This window comes from Vulpes vulpes, chromosome X (assembly GCF_048418805.1).
Source record: "Vulpes vulpes isolate BD-2025 chromosome X, VulVul3, whole genome shotgun sequence".
Taxonomy (NCBI): Eukaryota; Metazoa; Chordata; class Mammalia; order Carnivora; family Canidae; genus Vulpes; species Vulpes vulpes.
In genome coordinates this window covers 117,321,755-117,338,142 of record NC_132796.1, presented here as the reverse complement: position 1 = coordinate 117,338,142, position 16,388 = coordinate 117,321,755, and the positions used below count along the sequence as shown (strand labels likewise).

Here is a 16,388-nt window from a genome sequence, read left to right as displayed (position 1 = left end):
TCTCTCAAATAAATAAAAACTTTTTTAAAAATATAAATAAAATGCAAGAGTTTTTGAAATTTCCATGTTTTTGAACACAAAGAAAATGGAATCATTCTTTGATACAAATTTTAAAAACAGAAAAGTGAATGACTAAACAACAGAAAACCACACAGTGGTTCGAAGAACATGCAAATGGAAGGCCAAACACTAATATTTAACAATGTGAATCAGTGAAAGAAAATGATTCCCACGAGCTAAAGGAAACATAGTAAAAACAAGATTAAACAAAGATAAACCAACTGGGATAACAAGAATTTGACTTAACCTGCTAATTTTTGTACTACTGCATTGGCTTCACTAAGATTAACCATTTTAAACTCAAGTTATTAACTTATTCTGTCAAAATCCACAATATTTTCATTGAATAAAAATAGGTTAATTTTCAACATCTGATATTCAGGTTCAAACACATGCACATTACCAATCTTTGTCTTGCTTTATGAATATTCTGAAATAAAGGAAGGAAAATCATGAGGCAAATATAAGCGACAGTCCACTACTTATAACAGCCACATCTGTATTTTAAGAACTACTAAATGGAACTGATTCTGTTACATTGATACTCAAGACTAGCACTTCTGCTTCTTAGATTCAGCATGCAAACGGAGAGGTGACTTGAAATCTGACTTAGATAAGCTGGACGGCAGATCACCACTTTGTTGGTGTTGTTCAATTCTTTAGGTCGAGTTACATGGTAAACGAGGTGAAAAGAGGGCTCTGCAGGCCTGGCCATGTAAGCCCCTGCCATGAATCTCCATTTGGTCAGAATTCATGTAACCCAACAAACATCAGTACTGCACGCTGGCAACAACTTGAGCATCCTGCCCTCAGACACGCTAGCTTTTACTGCACATAAAAACACTGTAACAAATAAAGCGTTTCTAGTGAACACTTAAAGCTGTGACGCAGCAGAGCAAGTTGATCCGAGTGACTCATAAACCCAGTGAGAAGGTAAAGAACGCTAAATAGACTAAGTGTTGGATCAAGCACAAAGACACACGACAAGTAGGAGGCCCAGGTGCCGAAAGCCACACATCCTTACCCTTATATCAGGCCTCCTGAAAACCTGTTAGTTAAAATACAGAATATCATCATCATGGACACATGACTATTGACCTGTGAAAGAGGCTGTTAAGCTCACCAGCCCATCCCGATGGAACAGAATAATCCTCTAAACCAACCAGATCGATCCTAACACGTTTGCCCTCCAAGTTTTATTCGCTATTGAATCAATCTTAACACGTTTGTCCTGGAATTCTCCGGCAAGTCTCTGATTTGGAGAAAGTTATTGCCCTTAGGCTGAGACAAACTACATTATTTTAAACACAAACCCCTTCTGTCAAGTACCATTATAAGCCATTGTGAACAGGCTGTGTTTGAAAAGTTCACTTGTGTGTCCGTTTGGAATACTGAATGCATTCTCCCCATAGAAACAATGATACAAAACAGCGGTTCTGCTCCCAAACCAGCCCACAGAAACAAAAACAAAAAGGGAACCCAAAAACCACAAAAGCCCCCACATTTGACCAAGGGAAGGGCTCAGCTATTAGCACTAATAGTATCATAAAACCTAGTTAACCATAAATCTTAAGCTGGTCTCTATAGAAATTTTATTTTCAACTTTTACTCAGAACTCCAAAGTTAAACTCCCTGCCATGGCCACCCATGGAGAGAAAGGTACCTGCCCCTCACCCTAACTCCTACGGCAACAGGGAAGGGGCAGCTGCAGGTGGGAAGAGGCAACTGGCTCTGCTGGGAGGGCAGGGGAAGGAGGGGAGGAGGGGAGAAGCCAAGCTTTATTAAGCAGAGACATGTTATTCCTACACCCTTGCCGGTGACTTCTACTCGAACACGCAGTGTATGCATTCAGGAAGCTCTGGCTGGAGAGAACACCCCAGGGAATGGATGGACCTTTGGAAAGTGAGGCAGACTTGAATGTCTCTGTTCCCCAATCCACAGTCTGAAAGCCTCCCATGTAAGCACTACATGTTCTGTGGAAAACAGATCATTAAAAAAGAAAAAAATTCACCAGAGGTTCTAATTATTGGCTTTTTAAGTTTTACTCAGGATAGATAAGATCATATGAATACAAGGCCACAGATGTCAAAAAAACATCACTGTATCATCATTAAAATACCCTCTGAAGTAAAAAAGGTTTTTGAGTTAAGTGGTGATACTGTAGCTGAAAGAGACCTAAAGCCCATAAATTCCTAAATACAGACTATACTGAAGAACCTAAACCTGGCTTCTTAATAAATTTATTTATTTTTGGCAGAAGGGAGTGATGGATGCTTATCCTCATAATTGTGGTGATTAAGAGGTATGTACTTATTGAAACGCGTATCAAATTGTATACTTTAAGTATGTGAAGTACACCTCAAGAAAGTCAGTACAAAATCAAGAAAATACATGCCCATGAGGGTAAACAACGCAAAATGGGGCATAGATGGCAATAAAAACTCAAAAAAGGTCTCCCCTCTCTGAGCATGTTCATTCCCTCGTGACAACCATGTTTAACTGGACCAATTTTTGATTCTGAGGATTGCCTCCATAACTCCAAACATGATTACACCTCTAATTCTCGATTTGTCAACTTTAAACAGTATCTATCCATGTCTCATTCTAAAAGATGAATAAGGGCAGCCTGGGTGGCTCAGTGGTTTGGCGCTGCCTTCATCCCAGGGCGTGATCCTGGAGTCCTGGGATCGAGTTCCACATCGGGCTCCCCGCATGGAGCCTGCTTCTCCCTCTGCCTGTGTCTCTGCCTCTCTCTCTCTCTCTCTCTGTCTTCCATGAATAAATAAATAAATAAATCTTAAAAAAATAAAAGATAAATAAGCTTTCTCAAACTCCTATCTCCCTCTTTCCATTTCTGCTGATGGAAATTTAATTTTTAGTTCCTTTACTGTTTTCCTTGCATCATAAAAAATATTCATGGAATGATTTTAAGAGCCATTCTAAGTAGTTTGTATGTATTAATTCATTTTATTTTCAAAACAACCTTGTGAGATAAAAACAATCATTGGCCGCATTTTCTGATGAGAAAACCAAGACCCAGTTAAGTAATCTGGTAATGAGACAACTCTACGTGGCTCAGGATGGGAGCTTCCCACCAGAAAGAGCAAGCCACGATTAGAAGCTTCGAACGTTTGGCTCCACACCCCTCACCCTGCAGAAGGGAGGGGCCCGGAGAGTGAGGTAATGGATTATGCCCATGTGATGAGGTCTCCATAAAATCCCAATAGCATGGGGGTGCAGAGAGCTTCTGCACTGAACACATTCACGTCCTGGGAGAGTGGTGTGCCCCAAGTCCATGGCGCCAGAAGCTCCTGCGCCCGGGACCCTCCTAGCACCTGCCGTATGTATCTCTTCATCTGGCTGTTCATCTATCTCCTTTGTCATGTCCTTTAATAAAGGTGGTAAACGTTTCCCTGATTTCTGTGAGCTGTTCTAGAAATGAGCAAAATCAAGAAGGGGGTCCTGGGAACCCCGTTTAGAGCCAGGCTGGACAGAAGTCATGGGGAACCCGGGGGCCCACTACTTTCGTTTGGTGTCCGAAGTGAGGGACAGTCTCGTGGGACGGAGGCCTTCCCCTGTGGGGTCTGTACTAACTCCAGTCAGCGTCAGAACTGAACTGAACTGAATTGGAGGACACCCAGCCGGTGTTGCAGACCTGCCTGGGACGGGGGAAAACCCACACATCAGGCATCAGGAGGGTTCCACATGTACCATGCGAAGTAGCAGAAGAGAACAGTGAACTTCTCCCCACACAAGCACCAAGATTTCAATTTGTATAAAAGTTTGCATGGGGGTTAAAGCTCTCTCCCTCTGCTTTCAGGTTCCCTTCAAGCCATCCTTTAGGGTGCACCAGAGAGGCCAGGGCTCCCGCTGACCACGCGCTCTTGGTAAGGGGGTCGGTGTGCTCTTCTTTGCCCCTCGGGACCCACTGTGGCCTCACCCCTATGCCAGGCCCTCCAAGCCAGCTCTGAACAATTGTTGCGCTCTCACTCTGCCTGGCTCCTGTCTTAACTCTTTATAAGGTAAGAGCTGACACCACTAAGCCTCCAACAGCATGGAAGGATGTCAGGAAGTTCCCAAATGCAGCCAGTGGCGGCAGCACAAATACCGGCATGTGGCTGTGTTGCAGGTGCTGTGCTAGATGCTTCACACATGTCATCTCAACTCTCCCAGCCCTCCCAGCCACCAGGAAGGAGGTACTGTTAACCCCATGTGACAGGTGAGAGAGCCGAGGCAGCAGGAGCTGCAGTAACTCCCCAAATGTCACAGAGCCAGCAAAAGCAGAGTGGGAATCCAAACCCCAGCTGGCTGTTTCAGGGCCCCTGTTTGTACCCCTATTACACCCCCCTGACCCCTGAACCTGTTCCCCTTCTGAAGGAGGCAGACCAAGGCCCTCACGGCTTCCAGAACTCCTGCTCTGCCCTTACTTGCCTCACCCCGTGTCGTTTACGCATCGGTTTCAAGCCTCACCACCATCCGACCTCAGCTGTAGGTTCTGGTGTCCCTTTCCCCCAGGAGGAACTCGGTGCGGCCCAGCCCCTCGCACAGAACGGGTGCCCACACCGTGACTGGGGAAGGAGAGGGCTGTTCAGCAATTAGACTCTGCTCCTCCAGGACCGCTTGGTACATACCATACACATCTGTGGAGGCTGAGAGTGTCAGCTAAATGAGCATTCACAGGCCACCCGATGTAATACCTTAAGCCTCTGCTGTGACACCCACTATGCAGACGAGGACACTGAGGCCCGAGAAGGTTAAATAATAACTTGTTGGGCAGCTCATCAATTAAAGGGCCGGGGCTCAAGGCAAAGTGCTCCGAACCCAAAGTTTATGATCTGTTTGATCAGCCACATAAGATAATATTAAATCAAATAAGTATCAGCGTTTTCTAAGTGACTTGTTTTGAACTTATGCCTCTAAGAGGCTTCTTTTCAAGAAAAGACTGTGATATTGAGGTAAAAACACCATTGTTTTCTATTTTGGGCGCGAAGCCTATATTTAAAATAATTTTGCTGTGGCTATCAGATCACTACAAAATGAGTGAAAAAGAAGAGGTCTCTAACCCTGCTTTGGAAGAGTGACCTGTTGGCTCAGGAGATCATTCCTCTTGCTGCGGGCATCTCAACAACTGGATTCTACACAGCTTGGTGGTCACCGGCTGGCCAGAGGCAGAGGCCCAGGGCAGGCGAATACAAATCGTAACTAGGCATCAAAACATAAGCCTGGTCTTTGGGAAACTGGCCACACCTGAACCGGGCCTGACCTCCGCTGTCAAACTCTAGCCTGCAACAGTCACCTTCCATTCTCCGAAGCTGCACCCCCCCCCCCGCCGTCCCCAGAAAGGTGACAAAGCAGCCGTTCAATTCCACCCTCAATGAAGCGTGCTGGCCCCAAGTGCCACTTACAAAAGGGATGAGGAGATCTGTAACTGAACTAGTTAAACTGAGATCTGCTGTCGCTATCCTCTAACGAAATTCTCACATCTTTACTAGGTAACTTGATGTTTCATTCAAATCCTACTTCTGATAAATCATGAGCTTTAGACGTATTAATTGAGATTTGTTTTCCGTGCAGTGTAGACTCACTGAGCAGTCTGTAAAAATCTTGACTTTTTAAAAAATAAGTTTTAATTTGGAGATAATTGTAGACTCACAGGCAGTGGTGGGAAATAGCGGAGAGTCCACGTACCATGGCATTCAGCTTCCCCAGTGGCAGCATATTACAGAACTCTAGAAGGATGCCGGAAGCAGGAAACTGACACGGACACAATCAAGACGCAGAACAATCTCAACACCAGAAGGACTCCTACTGTCACCTTCTAGAGCCACTTTGGCTTCTCTCACTGCCTCTCCCGTCCTAGGCCCCTGGCAACCAGGAATCCCTTCGTGATGAACATTTTGTCATTTGAAGACTGTTACCTAAGTGGAATCATATAGTACATGACCTTTGCTGAGGGGCGTTTTCGGCTCAATTCCCTTAAGACCCATCCAATTCTTTCCCCCGTCCTCTCTACTGTGCTATCAAACCCATTCATTGAGGATTTTTTTTTAAATTTCAGTTATTATATTTTTCAGTTTTAAAATTTCCATTTGGTTCTTTATCTTCCATTTCCTTGATGAAACTTTTCTATTTCTTTTCTCTCACTTTCTATGTTTTCATTGTCTCAAGCATATTTGGAATTGTTTACTGAAGCAATTTTATGATGGCTTCTTTAAACTCATTTTTGGGACGCCTGAGTGGCTCAGTGGTTGAGCGTCTGCCATCGGCTCAGGGCGTGATCCCGGAGTCCGGGATTGAGTCCCTCATCGGCCTCCCTGAATGGAGCCTGTTTCTCCCTCTGCCTGTGTCTCTGCCTCTCTCTCTCTCTGCGTCTCTCATGAAAAATAAAATCTTTTAAAAAAAACCAAAAAAACTCATTTTCACAAAACTCGAACATCTGCCATCTCAGTTCTGTCACCGATTGATTCTTTTTTCATACTCTGCAATCTTTCTGGTGCGTGCTATGACGAGTGATTTCCAATAGCAATCTGAACTTTCTGAGTATTAGTTATGAGAGTATGGATCTTATCTAAACCTTCTGTTTTAGCAGGCTTTCTCTGACACTGCTGCAGCAGAAGCAGGGGCACCACCTCATTACAGCCACTCAGCCTCCACGGACACCAGAGGATGGGGGACTCCTGGTTACTTCTGGGTGGGGGCGAGAGTCCCAGCACCCCCGCCAGGCTGCCACTCATATCTCCCTGGCTGCCAGCGGCATGGATACCTCATTCCTGCCCCTCACATGGCCTCCACTGACACCACAGTAGGAGGCACAGCCTCCCCACCAACGGGCAGTGGTGGAAGTCTGACTCTCCACTAGGCTTCCTCTGATACCATCACTGCCTGGGGTTGTTGTGCCTCATTACAGCCTGGCAAGGGTGGGAAATCTAGGCTCCCAACTGGGCCTTGCTGGGCGGGGGCCATGGGGGGGGCACTCCTTTTTCTGTGGTGTTTGGCTGGAGAACAGTGATTAGTGCCTAAGTTTTCTTTTTGCTAGGCTGTCCCTTTCCCGGTCCTTTGGCTTGAGAGAATAGGCTTTTGTTGTTGATGCCCGTTGGCATTTCTGGGTTGCTGGCTTCTTCAGCAACAAGTCTGGGACATACGTGGCAGAAACAAAATGCAGGAGCTCACTGCTATGTCATTCCTTGGGTCCTGAGGTCCCTGATCACTCTGCCGCCTTCCGCTTTTCGGCGCACTCTACGTTTATTTTATAGCTGATGTCCAGGGTTTTGGGTGTACTTAGCATGACGAATAGGAAAACATGCATTGGCTCCATTTTTCCAGAAGCAGAAGCTGAAATCTTGATAATTTTTTTCAGGTTTTAAAATTCCAGTGAGTTAACATACAGTGTAATATTAGTTTCAGGGATAGAATTGAGCGATTCATCATTTCCATAAAAGACCTGGTGCCCACCACAAGTGTCCTCCTTCACCCCCATCCCCCATTCCATCTCCCCACCCTCCTCCCTCAGTAACCCACAGTGTGTTCTCCAGAGTGAAGAGTCTGTTTCATGGTTTGTCTCTCTCTCTTTTTCCCCCCACATTCATCTGTTTTGTTTCTTAAACTCCACATATGAGTGAAATCATATGGTATTTGTCTTTCTCTGACGAAGTCTTGGTATTTTTAAGAAATAGTTTTTCCCCACAAGTAACCGTGGGAGACAGGATAACACTTTTCTATTGCACTGGTTACCAACTGGAGGCCTAACGCTCAAACAGGCAGTAGTAGCAGGGTGTTCTTCAAATTGTTTTTAAGGGGACATGCTCTTCTCCATTGCCCCCTCCCGTGTCTGCCTAGCTTGTAGACATCTGCAAACTCTGATTTAATAAATCAATCACAAGGCCAAGCTTAAACAATGGGTTACAGCCATAGATTCTGAAAGATCATGCTCGAGCTTCTCTATTCATAGACTAGTACTCAGTGTAAGAAATATTCCCCAAAACCTAGCTCAGGCGTCACGAAGCCTTGCCCATGCACTGCATCTTACTTCCCACCAAAGCCCTCCTGGAAATTTTTGTCTAGGATCTTGAATTTACTCACCATACTAACTTGTTAAATAATTACACTTAGTATAGGCCCCTCTCCATTGTTTCTCTTTTCTTCAGAACGTTTAAAGAAGACATCTCGCTATTGTGTGTGCATGGAGGAGGGGAGGAAAAACAAAAGAGGAACAGGGGTAGTGATGGTGATGATGAGGTCACTTCTACTAACCGTGCCTAGGAAGCTTCGTTACAATTTGTTACCATGTTATTGCATCCAATCTATGGAACATCACATTCAGATCCTGTTCTTAAAATCTCTGTCAGATTCCAGAAAAAGACTTTTATTTTTTGTTAGCTCAGTAAAAGTGAAAAGCAAATGTGCTGAGTTGGTAGTGGGGTGCGGGGAGGGGGTCAAACAAAACAAAACATTTTATTACATTTCTAGTAGTCTTAACCATCAGGCGAATCTTCAGGGTGACTTGGTATTAAAGCATACATTTATTAATTTAGTTGATCCACAATTCAACATAATAGCTATTTAGTCTTACGGCTGGGACAATATTTCCCAAATTTCTGTCATTTCATATACCACCTCTACAAGCTCGGTTTGGTCTCTCTCTATACTGCCTATGCTAATATTAGTATTTATCTTTACATTGATTTTAAATTGACCCCGTTTTCATACTTTGCCTAGCTCTATACAACAACATCCATTAAATCACAAGTTGAATGTGCTAGCTTTTTTTGTGTGTGCTAGCTTTTCTAATACATATTTAAAATGACTACATAACTGCGAACACAGGTCCACGAACATACCATCTAAACTCACCTCACGTGATAAAAGTGATATTCTTACCATAGTTTGGGTGATCTGACCCTGAGACTATTGTCAATTTATGACATGAATAAATAATAAAACAACTGTTCTCTAAAACCTAACCTGAGTTGCTAATTATTCAGATATGTAGGAATGTACCAGAAACAAGCTATAAACCTAAGAAGCCTAGCGTTTCAGATTTTATTATACATAAGAAATATAAGAGGCCCTGGGTTCCATACCTGCAGAGATTCTGACTCAAGGGTGGGAATAGGGACCATGGAAGGGAGCTGCATTTTTACAGACACCCTGGTGAGTGCTGATGTGGAAAAACCCAAAGGCCACATTGTGAAGAATGGTAGGCAAGGGCAGGGGGACAAAATTTTAAATATACTCTAGCTTTCCAGTTGTCCTGCTGAAAAATCCCAAGTCTAGCTATGGGATACCAAGCAAGTCATTTGACATCTCCGAGCCTTGGTTTCCTCTGTTAAATGATGATTATAATAAAAGCTACCTCATTTGGTTGTTTTAAGACTGAAACAGATTATATGTCAAAAGGTATTACAAAACCAACAAGAAAGTATTAGAAAACTGTGGAGTCATACACATGCTCAAGGGGTGATGAGGGGGATGTAGTACCCTCAGCAGCCTACGTTGTGAAAGACAATCAGCATTTCGAATCAAGATGCACATGCTCAGCTCCATTATAAACACTCGCTCCCATTTAATTACTGATATGGAACTTAACCTATAATAAATGAATCCCCACGTTGTGTGTGAATTTCAAAGAGGATATTTGCACAGTAGATAATCTGAACTATTATTGATTTATGACTACACATTAGATCCTCAAGGAATTGTGTCTGGACCTTCAGGAAAAACCCCATTCAGTGGCTCCCATGACAGAGGTAAAGGAGGCCCATCTTGGGTACTATGATTTTTTTTTTGGGGGGGGGGAGACTCTGATTTTAAGAACGACTTTATAAGTAGCATTTAAAATTATCCTTGTGGTTTAAAAACATTTTACCCTTTTGTTATTTAAAAAACTCTCTTCTTAAAGAAAATAACTCCTGAACTATATATTTAATGCTGACTTTGCGTACTTGGCTACAGGGCAAATATAACAAAGATAATTATAAAATGTGTTCTCTTACAATCATTCATCAAAAGCTTTAGCTATGATCTGATGTACGTACCTAAAATTCAATTTACAAAATCTAGAACTGCCTTATTTTTTTCCGAATGCCATCTGTTAAACCATTCCAACATGAGCTAATTCTGCTACACAAAATTTGTAAATAGACTAAAATCAAAAAAACTTCGTTGCTTCATATTAATGTACAGATTCACTGTAATCTATTAATGTAGAGGTTAGAAAGCTTGCACACGGTCAACAGTCTTTTATAGAACCCTCACAACACTAACAAGTAATCAAGCATAAAGAAAACATTACAGTTAACTCCTAATTGTCCAGAAAGAAAACCATTCCGAGGCCTCCGCTAATACGGGTTCATAAGCCTCTCCACCCAGTGGGGCAGTTTCTCAGCTAAGAAGGGGGCGACAGGGCAACTGGGCCTGGTGGGGTGGCAGCTGCTCAGCGACCAGCCGCTCCAGCATCAGCGATGCAGCAAATGTTCCTCCCACCTGCAGCCGGCATATGTGCCCAGCTGGGTTTGGAACACCCGGAACCCCAGCTGCTCCTACATGGACAAACGTGAAAACCAGGTAGCAGGGAAACCTATCGAGAGTGATGTACTGTCACTCTTCTGGCTGAGCAGTTGATCCAATTTCTACTAATCCGCAGCCCTGCTTTCCTCTGCTAGGCCTAATCAACAGCATCGAAGGCTCGGATGAAGTACAGCATGACAGCCAAATGTCAATCCCATGGCCTCTCGAGTCAGTTTCTGCACTTGGTACATTATGAGAAACAGAGGAGGAGAATGGAGGCCAGAGCCCTTAAGCAAGGAGCATGTATTAAGAATTAATTAGGATCTTTCCTGTCATTCCTGAACTGTTTGTAAGACTTGGCGCCTGGCAAGGACTTCTGATTTTGAGAGGCTGTTGACTGAGGGTAGTCTGGGATACTAAATGTAGTTCACCTGTACTTGTGAAAATCGATTCTCTCTTACTAACAGGCACAGGTAAGTAGCTATAATAAACTGAAACCTCAATTCAAGCACATGCTACTGTTGCAACGTAAGCATGGTTTAATGGTCTGTTGACATTAAAACAAAGTTAGTCTTAGCCTTAATAAAGATGGAGCACAGAAGTTTTTTAATTGTTAGTTGACTCAACAAGTATTTACGGAGCACCTGTTATACTCCAGGAGCGTGCTGGGAAGCAGTGGGCAGTAAAAGAGCCCCAGTCTCTGCTGACAAGGAGCTTACCACTCTCAACTTTAGAATAAACAGAGAATAAAAATTAAGGACCAAAAAATGAGGCTGCCCATACAACATTCAGGAGTTCTGCAAGTTTTTGCACTGCAGCATCACATGTTAATGCTGAATACCCACAGGTAGTACCTAAGTACAGACACAAATTGTGAAGCTGGGAAATACTATCAGACATTTTCTGAAGTTCAGAATATGATCAAAGAAAATATAGGCATTTATTATAATAAAATGCAAAAACACAATATGTGATATAATAAAATAATAAAATGGAGCAGGATTTTTTTTTTAAAAAAAGATATAATCTAAAGACAGCTTTTCCTCCCAATTACAAAAATCATGAGTACACACACTAGATCCCGGTAAAAATTCTCCTCTAACATTCAGATCTAACAGAAAACCTTTCACCCTTGTTCCCAAGCAAATGTCCACTGAGCATCAAGGGGCTAAAGTCTCACTTAAATTAAAAACGCAAAGCTTCTTGGGGCATCTGGGTGGCTCGGTTAAAAGACCAACTCCTGATTTCAGCTCAAGTTGTGATCTTGGGGTCGTGGGATCAAGCACCACACTGGGCTCTGAGCTCAGTAGTCCCCTCCTTGACATTCTTCTCCTGCCCCCCCCACTCCGCCTACTCCCCCTCCCTGCCCTGCCTACTCCTCCTCCTTGCCCTGCACACATGCTCTCTCTCAAATAATTAAACAAATAAATAAAATAAATCCTTTAAAAAATGCAAAGCTTCTTGATACATTGAAAATCAATTAAGGACTCAATGCTGCTTACCTTGTAGTCTCTGGATACATTTTCTGATGTCACTGAACCTGAAATCTGACTAGAAATTGTAGCAGCTATAAGCTGTTTACACCATTCAACATGTGATCCTGTAGGACTAAAAGAAATAGTGTGATTAAAATATTTTAAGACGTCAGCTCTCAGTGAAAAAAAAAATGAGCACTGACTAGGGATATATGTACATTTTTTTTTTAGAAAACAAATTTTTATTAGACTACTTGGTTACCCTTACATCTCATATAAGAAACGAAATCTTGACAACCAGGAAGTAAAGTTAGGTTCCAGGCTGATTTTAAATCAACCAATTTTTGTACGTTTAAGAGTCTAGATATTAGACAGTTAAGCACATTATTCTCTATCATTTAATGGAATTTTACTACATTACAACTATATGGAGTGAATATTCTTAATGTAATGTGTATGGAATATGAATTCTAAAGTGAACTATTTATCTCACGGCATGTTTTTTACAGAGACTTTTAACAGAACAGTTGATTATGTGATTTTAAAAAGACCAGGCTAGATACATGATGTCCTGCATGTAGTAATAAAGCTACCTTACATTTCTGTAAGTGCACTGACAACTTGCAAAGGCTCTTCCGGTCTGTTATGATAGCAGAGCCTCACAACCACAGTGTGATAAGAAGGCAGAACGGGGACTAGCCAGCAGGTTTCTGTGATGAGAAAACTGAGGCAGCAGAGGTGTTGTGCCCAATCAGAAGGTGGCGGCGGGCCTGCCCCCAGCTCCATGAAGGCTGTCCTTCCGGGACACGGCTCAACCAAGAGTGAGCGACTCACTGAGCTGGAAGGCAGAACAGAGGCCAGCACCCCAGAGGCCAGCCACTGCCTTGGGCGAGCACACAGTCATGCGAGGAAAATGGCATCGTTCTTGACACTTGCACGGTGCTCTCAAGTGTCACCATGTTTCCACGCACAGGCAGTGAGGGAATGAAAACTTGCCCCCAAGGGGCCAGGCTCCTCGTCAAAGCACCGAAGGTATTAAGCGAAGGGCAAGACATGTCCATGAAAGTTTATCCTGCAGGTAGGTTTCGCTGTAAAGAAAGTTCCAGACCTATAAAAATCTCATCACTAATTAAATCCGCACTCATCCATTGGAAAGAGTGAAAGAGTAGGATCCCCAGGCAGTGTGTGAAATAGCCTGAATGGTTAAATGAAGATACTCGATGCTCTCTACTAGGGATTCAATTTCCATCTCTGATCAAGACAGCCCAGTGGTTAGCTGCGGGGCTGAAAATATAAGTAAAAACATGCACTCAATGGGCAGACATTCCTACCATGTGTCATAACATTCCCAACATATGTCAAAATCCTATTTGCTACAATTTCTAACTAAGAAAAAAGGAGGGAAAGGGAAGGGATTTTAGTTTCTTTTTTAAAGGCTAAGTCACCTTTACTGCCGGTTAGATCATACTTTTCTTGTCACACTGGCTTCTTCCCTACCAGCACCCACCCCTGATTGCAAATCTAACAGTAGGAACCTGCCTGGTCACCCACTGTGGGTGACCTGTTGTTACCATCTGCCCAGCATCCCTCCCTCCTTCTTCTGATAAGGACACTTCTCTCCTGTGGGCAACTGTCCTTCCCCACCTCAGAGGATTCTGTGGGGGAGCTGGGGAGGAGGGGGAGGTTATACCTTGCTCCTCCTGAGCCCACTTATAGGAGAGTGACCCAGACCAGGCCAGCCCCACGCTTTCCTCTTAGATCACAAGCTGGGTAGATCCACTCCCAGCACCGCTGGAGGCCCCTCCCCACCCCCACTACCTTGAAAAACCCACAGAGATAAAGAATGGGACAAGAAAAAACAAGAGATGAGGAGCCCCAACAATGCTGTGTGCTCAGGCTCCAAGTGTGCCCCTGGCCTTCTTTCCTCGTCTGCAGCAGTGATGTGCGCCAAGACATTTCCTTTTTGGCTTAAGCTAGAATAAGTTGTGTTTTTTGTCACTTGCAACCAGAAGTGTCCTGGCCAACACAGTCACAAACAGCATGGTATAGTGGGCTGGTAGACAGGAGGCTTGGATCCGAGTCCTGTTTCTGTTACCAGCTAGCTCTGCGACCTTGAGCAAGCCACATCCTCTTGCAGGACCGCAGCTTTGTCATCATTAAGTACAGTATTCAGGAGGGAGGGGAGGGCTCCCCACTCCATGGGGCAGGGCTGAACTTCGCCCATAGAGCCAGGTTCCACTCTAGGAGTCACTCTTCAAAGAAGAGTATGAATCAGAGCCTGTCACGATGACAGATCCAAGAAGGTCGGCCAGGTTCCCCCTGTGCAATCTCCCGCCACACTCCTGGTATTAAGAACCGCCTGCAGCCTGGAGGAGGCCAGCTTTGTTTCTCCGACCTGGAGTCTCCTGATCTGGATGCCCATGATCCAAGGAGACATCTGTACTAGTCGGTCCTGAGGCCCTGCCAACTCGACCTGCTGAAGCCAGTACCGGGGGCTCAGCCTGCAATGCACTCCCCCACCCCTGTTTCCTAGGTCAGGGGAGAGCACAGGCAGTTACCCAGGTACTCCTGTGCCCAAAATCCAGGGTCGACCTTGCAGCCTGCCCCCCCTTCACCTCACTCTCACATGTGAATGCTCTCCAGGCCACATCGCTCTTATTGGTTAGTATCCTGAGAATGCACCCTGCCCAGTCAGTCCCTATCACAATCCCCTTTTCCGGACTCCCATCATTCTTCTGTATTCCCCTCCCACCTCCTGAATTTAGGCCCCATCTCTAGGCAGATTACTCCCAAATTTAGGTCTCCAGCCCACACAACACCCCTGAACTCCAGGCCCATAGGAACCAACTGCGTCTTTGACCTGTGCTCTGGGATATACAACTGGCATCTCAGAACTGGTATGTCTGGAGCTGAGAGCCTGCTAATTTCCTAACTGTGCTCCATTCAGAGGCTTTTCCATCTTGGCAACACCATTTTCCCACAAGCCCCAAATCTTGGCATCTTGATTCTTCTCTCCCACCCAACAAGCAATGTTCTTCAGCAAACCATATTGGCTCAACCCTGCAGGTTTTTTTCAAATTACATCTATAATCTGACCACTTCTCCCTCCTCTCCTCCAGCTATCTAGGCCAGCATCCTCTCTTACTTGGATGACTGCAATAGTCTCTTACCTGCTAGTCTCTCTGCTTCAATCCCTTCCCCTTTTCTGTCTGTTGTCCACACAGCAACGACAGGTTTACTGAAATCTACACCAGGGTAGGGCAGTCCTCTGCTCCAAAAGCCCCAGTAGCTCCCCATGACTCAATCTGCCCCTGTGACCTCTCTCCTAGTTCCCTCCCCACTAGTCACACTGGTCTCCTTGCTGATCCTTGCACACTTGGTCCACCCCCATCCAGGGTGCACAGGCCTCTGCCGGAATGCTGTCGCCCTCAATATCTGTATGACTGGACCCTTCCCTTCTTTAGGGGCAGTACTCAAATGTCACCTTTCTCAGGCTTTCCCTGACCATCCTCCGTAAAATTCCAATTCACCCCCCAAACTGCAGGCCCCCAACACCTCGTATTCCCCTCCCAACTTACTTTCTCCCCTAGCACCTGTCACTGTCTAACAGAGGATGCAGTTTACTTGGTTTTTGTCCATCTGTCACCAAACATACTCTCCCCAAGGGCAGTGATCTGTGTGTGTTCGTTCCCTGCCAAATCTACAGGCCCCACACAGTGCCTGACACAGAGGCGGCAGTCCTATACAAATGAACGAGTGATTCGCTTTTCCATAACCTATTCAATAAGAATCCTCGCCTCCAGTCCATTCACCACACCACTGCAGAACAAATGTTCTCAAACATCAATCCCATCCCATCAAGTTCACCTGATGGAAATCCTTTTGTGGTCCCCAAAGCTAGGGTGACCATATCATCTCCCATCCAAACCAAGACACTATTGAAGGAGGACACTATTAATAACCGTGCCTGCCCAGCTAGTAAACCGGCACCATCCTGGGCAAAAGAGACCCCCTGGCCCAACGTACTTGCAGCTGTGGGTGATCGTTTAAAGTGCTGAACTCCAGGCCATGGCCCTGAGTTGGACAGACCAGACTTAGGGTGGGACCCAAGAACCTGCATGTGGACCTCGCGCCGGAGGGGATTCCCATGCAGGTCACACAGAACCATGCCCTGAGAAGCACGGCACAGAAGATAAAGGCACAAGTCCCTAGGAAAGCACTCAAGCCCCTTCAAGATCTGGCCTCTGCCTTCCCACACATTTAGGATTACCAGTTCCCACATCTAGCATCGCCTGTGTGACTGCACATTCCACTGCCGTGGCCAGAAAGTCCTCCCCGCCCTGTCCC

At 44.8% G+C, this 16,388-nt stretch overlaps 1 protein-coding gene across 12 annotated transcripts in view; it reads right to left on the bottom strand.

The window, feature by feature from the left end:
* Positions 1-16,388, bottom strand: part of MTMR1 (myotubularin related protein 1) — a 64,353-nt gene that overhangs the window by 45,674 nt on the left and 2,291 nt on the right. For 6 of the 12 annotated variants that reach the window (XM_072743567.1, XM_072743566.1, XM_072743569.1 and 3 more), the window contains exon 2: positions 12,069-12,174. In XM_072743567.1, the coding sequence (XP_072599668.1) occupies positions 12,069-12,174 (106 nt within the window). Of the gene's footprint in view, positions 1-463; positions 491-1,084; positions 1,109-12,068; positions 12,175-16,388 lie in introns of all 12 variants that reach the window. The other 6 variants (XM_072743568.1, XM_072743565.1, XM_072743558.1 and 3 more) reach the window with 2 other exon arrangements.